Here is a 19,647-nt window from a genome sequence, read left to right on the forward strand (position 1 = left end):
TCTACAACTAGATTTGGCAAGAAATCTGAGGTATATTTTTACAGACTGCCGAAAGCTACAGAACAGAGAAGCAAATGGATTGCTGCAATTCATAGAAACAACTGGACTCCAGGCAGAGAAAGGTGGATTTGCAGTTATCATTTTGTGTCAATATATGCTGAATTTAGGGGTAAAATCATATCCTATGTATTGTATTGTTATATATTGTATTGAATATTATATATTCTAATTGGATGTTTTTAAATAAACACTGACAAAAAACTATACAAATTTTAGAGCTGGATGATATATATAACATTGATATAAGTGAGCACCCGGATTTAGACCTATATATATTGTTTTTATATAAAGCGTTCATAGGCAAATTTGCTTTATGTATTTCCCCTGCGTCGAAATCAGGCACATAGATGTCAGGAAACACGAATCCTGGTTGCATGTCAATATCCATGGATCACTGGATCTTTGGTGAGTTGTAAGGAACACTTTATAGAGTCCAACCTTTAGTTTAAACTGATAATCGTTTGTTTTACTTGCGTTTTCGCAGTTTCCCCTATCAAATCCAGTAACGCAGCAGGCTCTTTTGCCACTTAGTCCGGCGAGGGGGCGTGTTCCAGCGGGAAAGTGACGTCAAAGCATACCCTCTATACTGGGGCGTTTGGACCCATACAGATCACAGGGTGAGACCCATGCTGGCCTCACTAACACCTCTTCCAGCAGCAAATTGGTTTTCCCAGGAGGTATCCCATCCAGATACTGACCAGGCTCAGTCTTGCTTAGCTTCAGTGGGCAACCAGTCTTAGGCTTCTGGGTGAAATGGCTGTTGATTTAATGTTACTATGATGGGATGGTCGAGATGTTGAAATGTTTTGATTGCTCACAGCACACTTTGCCAGGGAAAAAACTAATTGCTTACTTTGTCTCTACAAAATAAGCTGGGATACAAGAACACACTTCAGCCTTAAAGCAAATTCTGATATGTCTTTAGGAGCAAAACCAGCCCTTAATATAACATCACACTTCATAACTTTGGAAAATTTGATTTAAAAAACTAATTCCGTTCCTGTTGGGTCGCTGTTATGTGGCCCTTGAGCCAGTTGAAACCAGATATTCAACACAACTCAGAATGAATCTCTAATTAGTGCTGTACGTCAAACTGTATCACTGATGTTTTATTAAGCGCTAAATATCCAGAACCCTTGTGCAAAATAATTGTTATAACAATTTAACAATCCCTTTTCCTATTCAGAATTGCATTTATTTTTCCTTTCTTCTCTCTCTTATCTTCTCTCTCTCCCTCAGGCGGATACAACAACTAGTTTTCTCCGTGCTGCACGCTCAGGTAATCTGGAAAAAGCTCTGGACCATATCAAAAATGGAATAGACATCAACATAGCCAATCAGGTGAGAGAAAAATCCATCCTGCAATATCAAGCATCAAGCATGTGCGTGAGTGTATGTGTACAGTATGTGTAAGTATTACCCTTAGGGTTTAAATGTTTAAAATGATTGGGAACACTGTACAATAAGGTATCATTTGGTAACATTAGTTTATAAAAATGTTCACGTTAGTTTACAGTGCATTATCCGTTAACAGATACAATAAATGCAGTAGAAGTATTGTTCTTTGTAAATGTTAGCTAATGTTAAAGTCCCCCTGCAGTCAATAATTTTATCTTTTAAACTCATCTTTGATAATCACAATGACATATTTAAATGTTTTTTTTTCCTGTGAAAATAATTTCTTCATGCCTTAAAATAGTTTGAATGCAACTCTACAACCTTGCTTCATTTAGCATATGTAGGGCCATGAATATGCAAATTAATCCCCTCCTCAACTCAACTGTGGTAAACACTACACAATGGCAAGTGGAAATATTGGTTTAAATCTGCCATATATGTTTGAACCAGAAACTGATTCAGAAGAAGAAGAAAAAGAGTGAATTATCAGGCCCAGTTCTAGTATGGATGCTAAACACCCTCAAATTGCCCTCTAAGCACCCTCAGTTGATACTGCAATAGTATCATATTAACGAAACAGATTTGGTAAACACTCCGGTGCATATTTGTGTTCTGGAGAGCGTCAAATGTTTATATTTACAATATACTTTTGCAGCGGTGAGCAATGTATCCAATTCACTGACATGTTTGTTGATCTCTTGAACGCAGTGGCCAATCAGAGGTGTTTAAATTAGTCAGAATCCACTCACGCTGAGTTCTGCACGTTCGCAAATCCTGTCATTAACAAAGTGTAGACACATTGTTAGTAAGATATTCATTGTGCAGTATAGACAACTTTATTATTGATTATAATGAAACTTTTAGTGAGATTGTAAACTAAGATGAGTGACAGCTTTTAGTGATTGTAAAGGGTGTGCTCTTTGCACACTTTCTATGCTATATGTGATTCATTCAGAATTTGAATAAAAGTTGACACATAAAGGTAATTGATATGATTAGCCTTTGGCTTGACTACGTTATCAATCAGCTAATAATGTGTTGCTAATGTTACACAAATCATGTTCCCATTCGCCATCTCAGAGTCTCAGAGCCTTATAAAAATCTGCATTAGAAATAATGATAGGAAAAGCCCCGCCCGCACATTTACGGGATTGGTTACAAGTTTGTGACATAGAAATAAGGGGCGGTTTCAAACTGCGGTTTTGAGACTGTCTTTGGTTCACCGCAGTTTTAAGAAGAAAATATTCAGCAATGGTGTTGACTGATACATTTTTACAAGGTTTGTCTTAAAGCATATTAAACACCACATAGACTGATATAAACAACAACAAAAACCTTTCAAAAGACTTTTTAAAAGATTTTCAATACAAATGAGACCTTATTGTAAAGTGTTACCAAATTACTATTATTACAGATATGAATGGTATTTCCAATCATGGAATTTGTTAAGAAAATATTTCAATTTTCAATTCTGTGATCTATAAAACACCTAAAAGAATCCTTTAGATTTATTTTGGTGTAAAAACCACCTAACAACCACACAAAACACCCTAGCAACTCCATAGCAACATGCTTGAAATATATAAGAGCAGTTTAGCAACTGCATGACAACAGCAGTCTCACATCCACGCCTTGAAAGCCCAAAGTAACTTTGAAGCCCATTAATAGTACTGGCTAAATTCAGAAATGGCTATTTAGAGCTATAAATTCATCATATTGTAGATTAGGATCCACATCTGTGTGTGCGTGTTTGTGTTTGCTTGTGCCAGTTTGTGTTTTGGAGTCTGTATTAACCCCCCAATGCTCCTGTGGTCGGACAGTACAGCTGTGTTTACAGTGTCAATGCAGAACTGTGTTCAATGCCCTAATCAGTAAATTGCCATAATTAATCATGCCAGCATGTCTTCCTCCTCTAACCCCCTCACCGGTCATGCTTTTGCAAGCACTTGCATCATAACACTTGCTTACCTGCTTTAAATAGCATATTGTGATATTTGCAGAAGAGCTATGTTTGGTTCTCAGAGACGGGTTAGTGAATGGACCTGAGTAGTTGGCTGGCTTCCCGCATTGAAAAGCTCTGAAAATGAACGCCCACTCTGTATGCCTGCATCCTGAACTCTCTCTCTCTCTTTCTCTCTCGCACACACACACACACACACACACACACACACGTTGACTACTACACCACCTTATAACATCATTCACCGACAGGATTCCATCGGGAACCTGTCACGGCCTACGATATGCAACCTAGACTAAATTTCAATGCGTCTTGGAGTTACGTGTTTGGATAAACTGAAGTATACTTCCCGTTTGTGATGCTGATATCAGAGCGTGAATGTCTCTGTGCTGTCGCAACACATTCTGTGAGGAGCTTAGACTGTTTTTGACAGTGAGGCGGCTAATGCTTTGGGACTTGAGAAAATTCTGAAAATCAGCGAAACCATATTTTAAAGCTCAGAGCGTGTGATTAATTTCCACCTCAGCTTAAAGCAAGTATTGTTAATGAGATTTTTAGACAATTGATGATCTTGTCATAGTGTAATTTGTCTTTATTTTATAGGTGATGAACTAACGGCTGTAAATAGCCTTAATGTTATTAACCATTTTATCTATCAACATCTAATGATTATATAGCCAAAAATAATCTAAGAATCAGAAAAAAATGTCCATATGGACCAAAGTTTTATGTATTTTATTTTATTTTTATTTCATTCTTTTATTTTATTTATTTTTGAAAAGCCATTTGTATTCTAGCTACATAGCCAGACAGGATGTCCAAGAACTGAAGCACAATACATTTCCTTATACAATAGTTTGTAAAAAAAAACACAGTGAAAATTAAGCCATCTATTCTTGTGCACTAATCTTGTGGAATAAAAGTGTCTACCAAATGCATAATTTTAAATTGTAATGCTTATTTGTCCTTAGATGCTTGAACACTTCAGTCCCCATTCAAAATGTCATGACCAGAATTTCTCCTTCTGTGTTTAACGGAGGGAACAAAGTCATTCAAACAATTGTGACCTTATTTACATCATTTAAAAGTTCAGTAAGAGATCAGTAAGATCTTGTCTCTTATTCCCACCAAGACTGCGATTATTTGACATTTATAAAACAGAAATATTGTGAACTATTATTATAATGTGAAAAATAACTCTTTTCTATGTTTATACATTTTAAAATGTAATTTATATGTAGAAAAATGAAAGATCCAGTGTTGGCGATCTATGCACGTATAACAATACTGTTGATATCACACAAACACTGTGATATTCCCTAAAACATCATGAAGCACGTCTAGAGAATATTAATGCCAAGTGGGCACGTGTGGCAATTTTCATCAGCGCTCCTCCCCACCGTCTGCAAGCACCCCTCCTTCTCCATTCTGTCTTCCTCTCCTCTGCGCATGCACTGTGCAGCTGCAGTACGAGCTCATTAGAGATGAGTGACACTGCAGTATGAAGGGGATTCCAGTCAGACTAGCAGAGCAGAGCCCCCTTATGGCCAAATCTGGCTACACACCTAGCGTCCCTTCAAAAGCACACACTGTACCATTTACCGTTCTCCGATCAGCCTTTACCTCGCCCGGCCTTTTTGTCGGTTTCCTCCACCGTTCTATTTCCAAGCCCTGTTCACTGAGAGCTTCACTGATCTGTAGATTTCTCAGTCAGTGCTTCACTGTGTTATTTTTAGGCTGCCCTCCTCTCAGTAAGTAATTTGACAGGTAGACGGGGAGAGATAAAGAGATAGACTTGAGATGTGTCAGTGTCAGGGTGGGGTTTTTTGTTGTTGTTGTTTTTTTTAGACTGACTTTTTCAGCACCTAATGGTTTCTCTTGTATTCGCAGAATGGGCTTAATGGGTTGCACTTGGCCTCCAAAGAAGGTCATGTTAAGATGGTGCTGGAGCTGCTGCACCATGGCATTGACCTGGAGACTAACACAAAGGTAAATCTACTTTCCTCAGTCAGTCGAACTGCTTCCTCTGGCAAATAACACACTGTCCACTATGTACTCAACCGTGCAGTGTATCAATTTTATATTTATATTCTTTCAGTCTGATAGCCCCTCCCCCTTTTTTATGTAATTAAAGCTGTGACAGTTTGAGTGCATGAAGTGTCCAATTTTCCACACTTCGGTTTTTTTGGTTAATTAAGTGCATCATCCGGGTATGTAAAGTGCACTTTTTCTAATTTTCAGTGTCAACACACTACTTACATTATTTATACTACAAAATGTTATAGAATAGTGCAAATTAAGTATGCAAATTGGGACGCACCTTACATTCTGATTGGCTGAGTTGCTACAGTAAGGCTAATGAACTCTTCCCTGGTGGAATAAATATTTATTCTGAATATTTCTTTTAATAAATAGCTACTTATTGAACATTGACATTTATCATATTGTATATTTAATAAAGACAAGTACTTCTAAAAGGTGACAAAATTAGCATTGTACAAATTTGTGCATTTCAAATTAGCAGTTTCTGTCCTCTAGGAAAATGAGTCAAAAATATTGATGTCTCAACTTTCTTTCATATTTGTTTTGTTCAATGAAATATTCTGGAGAATGAGAAAGTCCCTCCCACTGACTAACTGACTAACAATAGCAAGTAGCAAATAATAATAAATATTTATAATAAATCATAATGCAGTTTATTTCTATAGCACCTTTCACATAAAATGTAGGTAAAAGTGTTTCACAGGTCAAAATTCTGTAAAAGACATTTTAGATGAAAAAAGACAGCATTAAAATAAATCAATTAAAAAACATCAGACAGATAAAAACCAATAACAAAATAAAAAAATATTCAATATATAAAAGTCTTTATTTGTCTGAAAAGTCTTTCTCTTTATTATATTTACATGACTATTATTTTTGCAGAAAGGGAATACCGCCCTTCATATTGCTGCTCTGGCCGGCCAAGAGAAAGTGGTTGCAGAACTGATAAACTATGGTGCCAACGTCAATGCCCAGTCTCAGGTTGGTCTGAGCCTCAAGACATGAATCAACAAACATAGAATTATGTAGATGAAAAGCTCATTTATTTGTTCTTTGTTGTTATTTTGTGTTTTACAGAAAGGTTTCAGTCCCCTGTACATGGCAGCACAGGAGAACCACTTGGAAGTGGTGAAATATCTACTTGAACATGGAGCCAATCAGAGTCTTCCAACCGAGGTGAGCGACACTTTGAAATCAAACTCAGCAGAAATAAAACCCAAATGAACCTACAACTCTCGATTTCATCCCCCAGGATGGCTTTACTCCTTTGGCGGTAGCTCTTCAGCAGGGTCACGAGAACGTGGTGGCCCTCCTTATAAACTACGGCACCAAGGGCAAAGTGCGTCTGCCGGCCCTGCACATTGCGGCACGCAACGACGACACGCGCACTGCTGCCGTACTGCTGCAGAACGACCCAAACCCAGACGTCCTCAGCAAAGTATGTGTGTTTGTACACATCTGAAAGGTTTTATCTCACCACGAGCGGGATTACGCATCATGACTCACTGAGCTCAGTGCAGCCGCTCTTGGCTTGTAATTGCAGAGATGACTATGTGACAAGATAAACAGTACTGAGTTTGTTTAAAAATCTGTCTGCGTAGGTGTTACTGTTTTATACATATACTGAATCAATGAAATGTTACACTCTTTTCCCGTAGACCGGCTTTACTCCCCTCCACATCGCAGCCCATTATGAGAATCTCAGTGTCGCACAGCTTTTGTTAAACAGAGGAGCCAATGTGAACTTCACGCCGAAGGTCAGTTCAACTCTCACGTTAAATGCCGGTTCATGCTACATAAAAGATTACATGAATTTAAATTTTTACTCATCTTCTCTTGAAGAATGGCATTACGCCAATACATATCGCTTCCAGGAGGGGGAATGTGATTATGGTGCGACTTCTGTTGGACAGAGGAGCTCAGATAGATGCCAAGACAAAGGTACAGTATCCATCGGGGATGTGCAAAATATTTTCATAATCGTATAGTCTGCAGTTTGCAGTGTTGTTATTGTTAACTAAAACTTAAACTATTTTAATGTCATTTTCATTAATTGAAATGAAGCTTAAAGGTATAGTGGAGGATTTTCTTTTTCCGGGTGGATCATCAAGACTATTGGTCCTCCTAGTTGTCAATCATTCTGGTGATATGTTTACGTAAGGCCGTCGTACGTGCTCGTCCCTAGGTAGTTTTCGCTTTCTGCGCATGCGCACTTTCGGGTGTATGTGTGTGGTGAGCTACGGTTTCAGCCATTCATTGAAGCTCGCCGTTCTCACCGGGTTTTTTCAAAATGTTTGAGGGTCGCAAGAGAAAAAGTGTCTACGAATTGTATGACAAGAGAAAGGCCTCTGAAGAAAGAAACAAGACCAGAGTGTTTTTGGGAGAATATTTCACACGCTGGCGTGCGCTAGAGGGCGGTTCTTTTCTAAAATTCGGGAAAATCCTCCACTATACCTTTAAGTTTAAGTCGAAGTACTAAAATTACAAAAAGCTAAAAGTGAAAGTTAAATAGAAATTAATAAATATTAATGAATAAATAAATAGATAGATTTAAATGAAACTAAAATATTAATTCAAATTCAAATATAAAAAATAGTTTTAATACTATATATATATATATATATATAGAGAGAGAGAGAGAGAGAGAGAGAGAGAGGCAAGAATAAAACAGAGAGCAAGTGTCTCAATATGTGTTTGTAATAATAATAATAATAATAAAGAATACACCTTTTATTCATAAAATGCAGCAGTGCTTAACAGGTCAGAATATAGACCTGGATTTTTTTCTTTACAACAAAATAAAATGAGATGGATTAAACATTGCACTGTTAGATTTGGTATAATCTAAATAGACTAGTCGGTTGGTTTGATGACTAACTGACTAGTCGATCCTCCTGTATCCAGCCGTAATCACATCTCACAGTGACATTATTTACTGGCTGAGATGAAGAATCACACTGCTGAGACTGCTGAATCCGACTTATTTAATTCTAGCTCATGGAGAATGACCTAGTTTACTTCCTCATGGGAAAAACAGGTATTTTCTCTTTGTGACAACTTGCTTTTTTAATGGTATACTTTAATTTGATCATGAATAAGGACAGAAAATGCAGCCCATGTAGGATACATTAAAACATAGCTGGTAAATTTCCAGAAATGCTTATTCTTTGTGTTATCTGCAGGATGAGCTGACGCCACTGCATTGTGCAGCAAGGAACGGTCATGTACGTGTGGTGGAGATCTTGCTAGACCAGGGCGCTCCCATTCAGGCCAAGACCAAGGTGGCCAAACTATATTACTAAGATGTGCCATACTGTATCATACTTAGCTTTATTGATGGTGTAATCATGCTGATCAGTTGATAATAATGTGTTCCCCCTTGCAGAATGGTCTATCTCCCATCCACATGGCAGCACAGGGCGATCACATGGACTGCGTGAGGCAGCTGCTGCAATACAACGCAGAGATCGATGACATCACCCTCGACCACCTGACCCCGCTGCATGTTGCAGCACACTGTGGGCACCACCGCATGGTCAAGGTGCTGTTGGACAAGGGGGCAAAAGCTAATGCCCGCGCGCTGGTAAGTGCATCTGTCTTTTTCTCTTCTTTCTGCTTTTTCACATTAAAAACACCTCATAGACATAAAAAAACATTAAAAACTTGATTTTCACCACAGGGGGACTTTAAAAGTGTGAATATATTAGTTGATTTTTTTGGTGTACTTTTTTTTAGAATGGATTCACTCCATTGCACATTGCCTGCAAGAAGAACCACATGCGGTCCATGGACCTTCTGCTGAAGCACTCAGCATCTCTGGAGGCCGTGACTGAGGTCAGATTACTCTCCGGCTGTCACTATGATGGATAACCTCTATTCACTTTGCACCATCTACTCCTTTATCTTGACCCTTGTAGAAAATAGAAAGACTATGAAGGAATGAGCAATATTCACGATCCACGATCACTGTGGGACACGAGTATATTAACATTATACACTAGAGTTCAAAAGTTTGGGGTAAATGTACATTTTATAATTTAGAAATTAATAGAAATGTATCCAGCAAGGGCATATTAAATTAATCAAAAGTGACAGTTAAAACATTAATAATGTTACAAAAAAAATAAATGCTGTTTATAAACTCTCTAATTATCAAAGAATCCTGAAATATTGAGCAGCTGTTTTCAACATTTAAATAAATAAAAATGTTTCTTGAGCACAAAATCAGCATATTAGAATGATTTCTGAAGGATCATGTGACACTGAAGACTGGAGCAATGGCTACTGAAAATGTAGCTTTGCCATCACAGGAATAAATTACATTTTGAAATATAGTAAAATAAGAAACAGCTATTTTAAATTTGAATGACTGAACCCTTAAACACATTTAAAGTCTTTGCAAAATGCATGTTCTTGTCTCTTAGTCGGGTCTGACCCCACTTCATGTGGCTGCGTTCATGGGGCATCTCAACATAGTGAAGAGTCTTCTTCAGAGAGGAGCTTCACCCAACGCTTCTAATGTGGTAAGAACGGTGTATTTGTTTAGTACCTCAGATATACTGAGAAATCGAATCCCCAAGGCACGGCTATTCCGCTTTACAAACTGGCTAATGTCTTTAGCAGCAATAGTGGCAGTAATCACAGTTTTCTTTTCAGAACTAAATGTTTGTGACTGTATTAAAATGTGCCATTGTAGAAAGTGGAGACCCCTTTGCACATGGCTGCCAGAGCGGGGCACTGTGAGGTGGCTCAGTTCCTGCTACAGAACAATGCACAGGTGGATGCCAAAGCGAAGGTATGCCAATCACACAAGCTGTTTTATCTTCTTTTTGTTTTAAAAAATCTCATGTTGCCTCTATCTCTCTCTTTCCTTTCACAGGATGATCAAACCCCCTTGCACTGTGCTGCTCGAATGGGACATAAGGAGTTGGTGAAGCTGCTCTTGGAACATAAGGCCAATCCAGACTCGGCCACCACGGCAGGCCACACCCCTTTGCACATCGCTGCCCGCGAGGGACACGCCCAAACCACACGCATCCTGCTCGACGGGAATGCCCAACAAACCAAAATGACCAAGGTTCTCTCCCCTCAATTAACCCTTTGCTAAACCCTGCCTTAAAGTCGGCATGAAACGGAAGTTGCAATAGTCTTTTCTTCCCTATTGTGATGTATATCTGTGTGAAACAGCTTCTCAAACAAGACAAAAATGTAGGGCGGGACTTGATTTTGTGTATTGATTGGATTGCTGGATCGTTATGGTTTGCTATTGATGTCATCTCATGTGAGTGACAGGTTGTCCCGCCCTCACTTCAGAAAACAAGTTATTAGAGAAGACGAGGTGAGATTTCGTTGAAAGAGTGAGGGGAAGTTATTTTGATTAAAGATTACGAGGGCACGTGAATTAAAATAAAATAAAATAATGATGTGGAGAGGAAAAATTGTTTGCAAAATAATGCAAAAAATTATTGTTCATTTTGATTTCACGGTGACTTTAAAATGCTACCGACCAATCATACATTAGAAACTCTTGGTGTCCGTTGAAGTCTTGTGTGTTTTATAGAAATTATTCAAAAATATGGTAGCAACAGTAACACTGGGTGGAGCCTAACAAAGGATAATTTATGACAATAAAATTTGCACATCTGCACCTGCAGTCTCAATATGTTTATCTGCGTTTTCTTACAGAAAGGATTTACCCCTCTTCATGTAGCATGTAAATATGGGAAAGTGGATGTGGCGGAGCTGCTTTTGGAAAGAGGGGCCAATCCCAATGCAGCCGGAAAGGTAATTCATCAAGACGTACATCTCATATCTCAGTACTCGTCTTCTAATATCAGATGACAGTCAGCGGTAGCTGACTGAGGCCATGTGCCTCCTCTCTCCCCTCTCAGAATGGCTTGACCCCTCTGCACGTGGCCGTCCATCACAACAACCTTGATGTTGTCAAGCTGCTGGTCAGCAAGGGCGGCTCTCCACACAGCACGGCGAGAGTAAGATACACATATACACCTTACTCTTAGAAGATCTTGGCGGGGGACTATTCTGAGCTGTGACGTTATGGGTAGCAGTCTATTTCAGTATTTTAAAAGCAGTTTAAGAAAAAAACGGTCACTTTTACTTTTCCTCCGTTTGACAGAACGGCTACACAGCCCTGCATATTGCAGCTAAACAGAACCAACTAGAAGTGGCGAGCAGTCTGCTGCAGTATGGAGCTAATGCCAACTCAGAGTCACTACAGGGCATCACCCCGCTTCACCTGGCGTCACAGGAGGGGCAACCTGACATGGTGGCTCTTCTCATTTCCAAGCAGGCCAATGTGAACCTAGGCAACAAGGTGATACAGTGTTTAAGCTTTGATTAAATAGGTATTTGGTATAATTTATTGAGAGAAAATAAATAGAAAGCTATAAAAGATTGAGACGCGTTGGAAGAATGAAACGAGGGGAATGGGAAAAAATGCATTTAATTTCTATCTGACATCCTTTGTGTGTGTGTGTGTCTGTGTGTGTGTGTGTGTGTGTGTGTGTGTGTGTGTGTGTGTGTGTGTGTGTGTGTGTGTACAGAATGGACTGACACCTCTGCACCTGGTTGCTCAGGAAGGGCATGTGGGCATTGCAGACATGCTGGTGAAGCAGGGTGCTTCAGTCTATGCAGCCTCAAGGGTAAGACACTTCAATGCACACACACACACACACAGTAGTGCCATCTGTAGAATGTCCTAGAATTTAGACCCCAAAGCCCTCTGTAATGTAGTCTATGCTAGTGCTAAATCGACAAACAGAACCAAATCTTCACATTATCTGAAGAAAATATGAGTGGGTTTGGCCAGTACAAACCTTGTCACCCCTATGCTATGATTTGGGTAGTTTTTAGGGCCATGCTATGTGGAGGCTAAGATGTTTTAGGGTTGTTTCTATAGAGTTGCTAAGGTGCTCTGAGTGTTTTTGACATGGTTAGGCAGTTGCCAAGGTTTTCTGATTGTTTTTTAAAGGTTGTTAATATGCAATTGCAGAAGTGTTATGAGAGTTTTAGGGTGTTGCTGTGCGGTTACTAAAGTGTCCTGATTTTCTAGGGCGTTGTTATGCAGTCACTAAGGTGTTGTTATACAGTCACTAAGGAGTTTTTTTTTTTTTTACTGTTGTTGTTTTGCAGTTGCTATTTTGTTCTGAGTTTTTTTAACGCTGCTATCCAGTTGCTAAGATGCTCAGAGAGTTTTGTTACCAGAGCTGAGCAGATAAGCCCACCCTCAAGTCTTTTTGATATTCTGATACCTAAATATGGCTCAGATTCCTCCTTCAATGTAAGCTGCTAGGCTTTAGGTGTCATTTGTATATGTAGCGTTCATATTTGTGGTTTGTCTGAAAAAAACGAAACCCCTAACCATATCAGCAATAGTAATAATAATGCTTGTTTAGCAAACACAGCTACTAAAGGGATCTTGTGATATGTGCTGAAATTCACAGTGAGTGACTTTAACCTTTTCATAATCCATTCTTCACCCCATTAAATCATTCTGGCTCTGAATCTAAGGGTCTGAAGCGTTGTAATGTTAGCTGGCATTGATCGTCTATGTGCACTGGAACCTACCCATTTAGCTGTTCACTTGCTTTTTCTGTTCTTTCTCACCCTTTTTAATCTCTATCCCTCTCTCAGATGGGCTACACACCCTTACATGTGGCGTGCCACTATGGGAACATAAAGATGGTGAAGTTCTTACTCCAGCTGCAAGCACACGTTAACAGCAAGACCAGGGTAAGTGCTACACATTTGGATATACTGTACACAGGCCTCTTTTTGTACACTTTTCACTGTTACTATGTACCTTTGCGCTCTCATTCTCCCTCATCTTTCTTTTTCCAGTTGGGATACACTCCTTTACATCAAGCAGCCCAGCAGGGTCATACAGACATCGTCACCCTGCTGTTGAAACATGGAGCACTACCTAATGAGATCACCACTGTGAGCAGACCCCCTTCCCGCATACTTGAAATATGACAATTCTTCTCACCAAAAAATATGATTCACTGCTTAAATGTCTGATGAAGAGCATTTCTGCTGTCATGCTGCCAGTCCTCTGCAGTAAACATAAGCTGTTATTTAGGAATTATCCTGCTGAATAAAGCAGCATGGCTAGAATTCAGTGGCTCTAAAAAGTATATTTAGTATCATATTATATTATATATTGTTTATTTAATATTTTCTATAATGATTATTTACATTGCATAACGTATATTTTATATACTATATATATATATATATATATATATATATATATTCCTTTCCCACCACATCAGACAGATAGAATATTATCAGATACAGATGTGAGATTTGGTGACCTGACTGTGTTATCTGTGACAGAATGGGACGTCACCCCTGGGTATCGCTAAGCGGCTAGGCTACATCTCTGTCATTGATGTGCTCAAACTGGTGACAGAGGAATCTGTATCTGTGGTGAGAGTCGTTTGCATTCTCATGAACTTTATCTTATCTCAGTATGAGATTTCAATCTTCATAGCTTGATTTGTCATCTTTCATCTCTTATTAATCCGGTCATCTTCTGTGAATTGTACAACATTTGCCATCTTGACTTGTTCATATATTCCCTCTCTATCCCTCAGATCACCACTGAAAAGCATCGCATGAGTTTCCCAGAGACGGTGGATGAAATACTGGATGTGTCGGAAGATGAAGGTGCGTACGTGTGGCACATATTGAATGTAGCCTGAAGGATCATACCGCAGTAAATACCACATTAAAACACTGATTCTCAGCTGCTGTGACAAGGTCTCAGTACCATGAGGTTGGTGCTAGACTCTCAATTAAAAACATGAGCCAGTTGGCAGATGGGTTGCTGGGTCATATCCCAAAAGTTACAGTCTGAAGTGAACTAGAGATTAGAGATGATATCACACTCAAAGACTACTTACTTGACTGCACAATGTGATTTACACATGTAGGATCAGTTGTGTAAATTAAATTAAATGTCATCATTTACACACCCCATGTCTTTCGAGGCCTGTATGACTTATTAAGCAGTTATTTAGCAGAATCCTGAAAGCTGCTCTTTTCCATACAATGAAAGGGAATGGTGACCAGGGTTATTATTATGAACTAAAACTAAATTAAACCATTAAAAAACACATATTTACATATTTGTTTAAACGGCGCTCTCATCAGTGTGGACTTTGGGACGTTTGTTAACTTAAAACTTCTTTTTATCCATAAGCAAAAAACAATGAAGATCCTTCTTCGTTATTAACTGATGTTTACTGTGCATTTAGGCTATGTATAAGGTTCGCAACTGATATAAAACAATATTTGAACTCCACAACCTTAGACCTAACCTTAGACCATATTCTCGAACCAGCATATCACAAAGAGCATTCTAGGTTGACTGAGCGGACTGAGCGATCGGAGTGGAATCTTCAGAAAGTTTACTGTTTTTTTTTTTTTTTTTCTTCTCTGTTTACCGTTTAAATATTACTGCTCTGCTCACATGCTCTCTGATTCGAATGGACCACTTGGGTCTCTATCCAATTTCAGTGTAAGGAAAAGAACAGCTTGGACATTCTCCTGAACATTTCCTTATGTGTTTTAAGGATACTGAAGAAATAAAGTTGGGAAAGAATGATTAAAAGATGACAGAACTTCCATTTTTCATGGATCTATCCCCTTAAGCTTCATTGGCTCTTATCATTATGTGTTTGTTTCTTCTGAAAGATGATTGATAAATTTCCATTTATTTAGGACTTTAATGGAATGAAAAAGCAAAAGCAAGTATTTCATGATATTCTAAACCTACTGTAAATCTACTACGGTAGCATCGCCAGCCTGAAATGTTCCTTCTTCCTTCCTGCTGTAGGAGTTGCTCAGCTAACATTAGGTAGGAGCGTCTCCCACTTTCTGGCTTGTCCGGTACTCAGTGGTTCATGAAATGTGTGCCTCCATTTCAAGCACTATCATCTTGTCTCTGACCCTCAAGTGTCTCTAACCGCTCTCTATTTTTAACATGTCGCTTTGTCTTACTACGGCGTTGGCCCCTCATTATCGTGTGGTCATGATGTTTCTTTTCCTTTACTGACAGTAACGTGTTTGTGGATCCATCATTAACAGGACTGCATCTGAAATTACTTATACGCTGTTTGTGCCAGGGTGTTTCTTCAACTATGGGTATTTTTGGCTTTGTGCAATAAATAAACAAACTTTTTGTCAGTTTCCATCACATTATTATATTATATTATAGAATATAATATTCTATATTCATATTTTGAGACACCGGTCTCATATTCATATTGTATAATTATTTTTACAAATTTTATATTTTGTGTGTGTATATATATATATATAATAAAAAAAAATTGATAAAAGGTATTGGGAAACTATCAAAAATAAATAATGAAGACATGAAAAAACTTGGAAATGTTGATAAAAATCAACTGCTGGGACCCGTAGCGCCCGTAGTTAAAGAAACACCCATAGATGAGGTTCTCTTTATCCAAACACTAAGGGAGTCACACTGGGAGTGAATAATTTTACTAATTGATGATGATTATTTGACTCAGCAGAGGGCTCCAAAATGACAGTGTATGTTTTACGTGTCTCTGAACACCTGTGATTAAGCCCCTACAATAACATCAAACAACCTCTCCCATGCAGATTAAGTGTGATCTTCTCTGCACTACCGGGCATGCCCACTTCAGAAACCAATACCATGAAATCTTACCGAATTTCTTGATTTCTTCATGTTTTCCATTGGCTCTCTGTGTGTATGACTTCATTGCTTGGACTTGGTGAATGAGTGAAGGTTCTTGTTTGTGCTCGACCGGGAATGATGGATTGTGAATGCTGAGTTGACTTCTGAGCTTTCCTTCCTTTCTCTTAATCATCCTTTTTCCTGCAAACCTCCTACATCAGTGTCTGTGACATATTTTGTGCTGTATGTAGGTGATGAACTTCTCGGGATGGATGGGGCTCGCTATTTGAAGCTGGATGACCTAAAAGACCAGGATGATGATTTTCTGTCCCCCAAGAAAACCCTGAGAGATTTTGAGAGCGGGATGGGCACGACGTAGGTCACAAGAGCACAATGCAACAATTTTGTCCTTTGGCTGAGATGCTAGAACAGAATACATTTTTTTACTTTAAAATAAAGTAGTCAGATTACAACTATTTCCTTCATTCTCTCCAGACCTTACTCACCCGCAATTCCCAGAATTCCATGTGTGTCACCTGAAACTGTCATGTTGGACCAGGTATTGTACTTTTCTGCTTCATGTGCTGAAATAAGAAATGTTCCTTGCTGAAAAATCCAGGTCTGGTGTTATCTAAATGGTCAAAGATTTTCATTTGATAGTCTAAGCCAGCAGTTCTCAACCTTTTTGACTCCACGGCCCCCTATAGTCCACAACAATATTTGAAGACCCCCTTTGCCCTCAATGTGTTTTTCAAAACTTATTTTAATCTATTGGCACTTCTGTAAATTAAAATTCAGTTTTAAGTACTGAATGTTATGCAGGGTTCCTAGTCTTTTAACCAATGAATTTACATGACTTTTTTATTCATTGATTCAGGGTTTACTGGATAAAAATTAAGGATAAGGATGTTATTTTTAATTTTTAAAGACCCAATACAATATTTTAGAGCTTTGCATAACTAGAAACTTTATTAAATAAATAAAATGTATTTATTATTTGTTATTTTCAACCTTTATTCTTACCCTGTCTGAAACTATCTGTTTTAAAGGGCGGCTCCTTTAAGTCTTGTTAGTAAATTGATCACTGTTATAATTAGCTAACGTCATTGCACAGGAAATTGCACGCGTGTAAGTGCTTTGAAAACATTATCCGTATAAAACCGTAATTTACAGACAAAGCTTCAAGTACATTTACTTATGGTTTGTGATGCAGCTGCTGTCAGATCCAATACAGTTGGCTGCTTCAGTTATAGATATATACAGTTACATTTTTTAAAGCTGGTTAGGACCGGTAAACCAGCTTGGCTAAGCTGAAATAAGCTAGAGTTAATTAACCCTATTTTTAAACAGCTTGACCAGCTGCTATGACCTGGTGATCCGAGCAGAGATGACCTTTTCTCTCTTTTACGCTCATAAAGCTGTCATTGTACCTCTGTTTGTGTGTGTCTTTGTGTCTGTGTGGTCTGTGCTACTCCTGTGTGTCTGCAGCACACACCTGTCCCTTTGCCAAAGGAGTATGACGAGGACTCTCTAATCCCCAGTAGTCCAGCCACAGAGACCTCAGACAACGTTAGCCCAGTGGCCAGCCCCATCCACACTGGGTCAGTGCAAATAATTCACATTCAGCCTAAACAAATCCAGTAAACGGACGTTACGGACACTTCTCACCGCTTTTATCTCCGTATTTATCTGTTGGTCATAAATGCTTATTTTTATACCTGTCTTCACTGTCATCTTGTGTCTAGGAGTAGGCTCTTTTGAAGAGGTTTTAGATTTGTACTGGGCTTCCGGCTAAATTCATTGTGCCTGATTTGCTCACCGGCTGGTTGTTTGACAGGTTTCTGGTCAGCTTCATGGTGGATGCGAGAGGCGGGTCCATGCGGGGCAGCAGGCATAATGGTCTGCGTGTGATCATCCCGCCACGCACCTGCGCTGCCCCCACACGCATCACCTGCCGTCTGGTCAAACCGCAGAAACTCACCACCCCACCTCCTCTAGTGGAGGGAGAGGGACTGGCATCTCGTATTATCTCTCTAGGGCCTTCCAGTATGCAGTTTCTAGGGTAAGTGTGTGTGCTTGTGCAATGAGGATGGCAATTGCTTGCGATTCTAGTTGTGATATCATGAATGATTCTTTGAGTAAGACTGAGGCTACGCTTACATTAATCCGGATACATTTGAAAATACATCTTTTTCTCTACGTTTTGGGTATTTTACAGCTTTTTGGAGATGCTCTCACAAGTGGATTCATTTGAAAACTCATTTTAGCATTGTAGTGTGGACTGTGAACACGGAGGTATTCGAAAACGATGATGCATGTTTAGTCATGTGACATATTTTACCAATAGATATCTACGGTTATAGCGGCATGTGCTGCTGTGTGTCTTCATATTATATTAAAATCTTCATATTACATTCCAAAAACAAAATGACATAAAAATGTACTTGCAATTGCTGTCCTGTGGCAAAACTTGAGGGCAATTTTGAGGGCAGAGATTTTGAGTGTGACCTGGATGCACCAGTAGTGGTGGGATATTTTGCTAATAAAACAATCATGCTAGTAGAATAACGCAAGAACTTTATTATGTCTGGTGTCATCTCAATAAGCTTTTAACACATTTTACACGTGCATTAAGATGATTTAAGTAGTTTCTGATGTTTCAGTGTGGACGAACAACTTTTGTGTGCAGAGAGCGTTTTAAAACTAAAACCCCTTTTTCAAATGTATCTGGATTCATGTAGATGTAGCCTGAGAAAGACAGAATGGAGAAAGTCCATTCTTCATTCTGAATTAATCATTCTTATTTTATTCACTCAGAGTCTTGTTGTCAAATAAAGATATTTTCAACGAATGCCTTTGCACTTTCCCATCATTCCCTTCAGGCCAGTGATAGTGGAGATCCCTCATTTTGCTTCCTTGAGCCGAGGTGATCGGGAACTAGTGGTTCTGCGAAGTGAGAATGGCTCCGTATGGAAAGAGCATCGGAATCGCTATGGCGATGAGGTTCTGGAGACCATCCTCAATGGAATGGATGAAGGTAGGTCTTATGTTTCACTAAGAGGAATTTCCATAAACCCAAAGAGAAAAGAGTGTTATTTTCTCTTTCAGTTATGTAGCAGGAGAAATTACATATCACTTTACATTTCCCCCACAATTATTTCTGTAAGACTGACCTTATGACCTTGTTTTCTCTGGGTGCCTTCATCAGATCTGGAAAGTCAGGAGGAGCTGGAGAAGAAAAGAATCCGGCGCATAATCTCCACAGACTTCCCTCTTTACTTTGCTGTGGTGTCACGTGTCCAACAGGAGAGCGATCTTATTGGCCCAGAGGGAGGTCAGCTGATGAGTAAGCTGGTGCCCCAGGTCCAGGCCATTTTCCCCGACACGGCGGTCACTAAGAGGGTCCGACTTGGCTTACAGGTGAGTTTTCAGAATGTAGAGAGAATGACAGTGAAGCAATGTAATCACACATTTTATACAAAATATATGATTA

At 39.0% G+C, this 19,647-nt stretch overlaps 1 protein-coding gene across 3 annotated transcripts in view; it reads left to right on the forward strand.

Moving 5' to 3' along the window:
* Positions 1-19,647, forward strand: part of ank1b (ankyrin 1, erythrocytic b) — a 65,813-nt gene that overhangs the window by 29,146 nt on the left and 17,020 nt on the right. For 2 of the 3 annotated variants that reach the window (XM_084387358.1, XM_084387359.1), the window contains exons 3-29: positions 1,300-1,401; positions 5,309-5,407; positions 6,344-6,442; positions 6,539-6,637; positions 6,714-6,899; positions 7,120-7,218; positions 7,304-7,402; positions 8,644-8,742; positions 8,847-9,044; positions 9,197-9,295; positions 9,886-9,984; positions 10,158-10,256; positions 10,341-10,538; positions 11,147-11,245; positions 11,353-11,451; positions 11,598-11,795; positions 12,025-12,123; positions 13,115-13,213; positions 13,322-13,420; positions 13,820-13,912; positions 14,080-14,152; positions 16,406-16,529; positions 16,650-16,713; positions 17,643-17,755; positions 17,992-18,216; positions 19,037-19,191; positions 19,363-19,574. In XM_084387358.1, coding sequence (XP_084243484.1) covers positions 1,300-1,401; positions 5,309-5,407; positions 6,344-6,442; positions 6,539-6,637; positions 6,714-6,899; positions 7,120-7,218; positions 7,304-7,402; positions 8,644-8,742; positions 8,847-9,044; positions 9,197-9,295; positions 9,886-9,984; positions 10,158-10,256; positions 10,341-10,538; positions 11,147-11,245; positions 11,353-11,451; positions 11,598-11,795; positions 12,025-12,123; positions 13,115-13,213; positions 13,322-13,420; positions 13,820-13,912; positions 14,080-14,152; positions 16,406-16,529; positions 16,650-16,713; positions 17,643-17,755; positions 17,992-18,216; positions 19,037-19,191; positions 19,363-19,574 — 3,327 coding nt within the window. Of the gene's footprint in view, positions 1-1,299; positions 1,402-5,308; positions 5,408-6,343; positions 6,443-6,538; positions 6,638-6,713; positions 6,900-7,119; positions 7,219-7,303; positions 7,403-8,643; positions 8,743-8,846; positions 9,045-9,196; positions 9,296-9,885; positions 9,985-10,157; positions 10,257-10,340; positions 10,539-11,146; positions 11,246-11,352; positions 11,452-11,597; positions 11,796-12,024; positions 12,124-13,114; positions 13,214-13,321; positions 13,421-13,819; positions 13,913-14,079; positions 14,153-15,323; positions 15,345-16,405; positions 16,530-16,649; positions 16,714-17,642; positions 17,756-17,991; positions 18,217-19,036; positions 19,192-19,362; positions 19,575-19,647 lie in introns of all 3 variants that reach the window. The other variant, XM_084387357.1, reaches the window with a different exon arrangement.

The sequence above is a fragment of the Rutilus rutilus genome (genome assembly GCF_951802725.1).
Source record: "Rutilus rutilus genome assembly, chromosome: 18".
Taxonomy (NCBI): Eukaryota; Metazoa; Chordata; class Actinopteri; order Cypriniformes; family Leuciscidae; genus Rutilus; species Rutilus rutilus.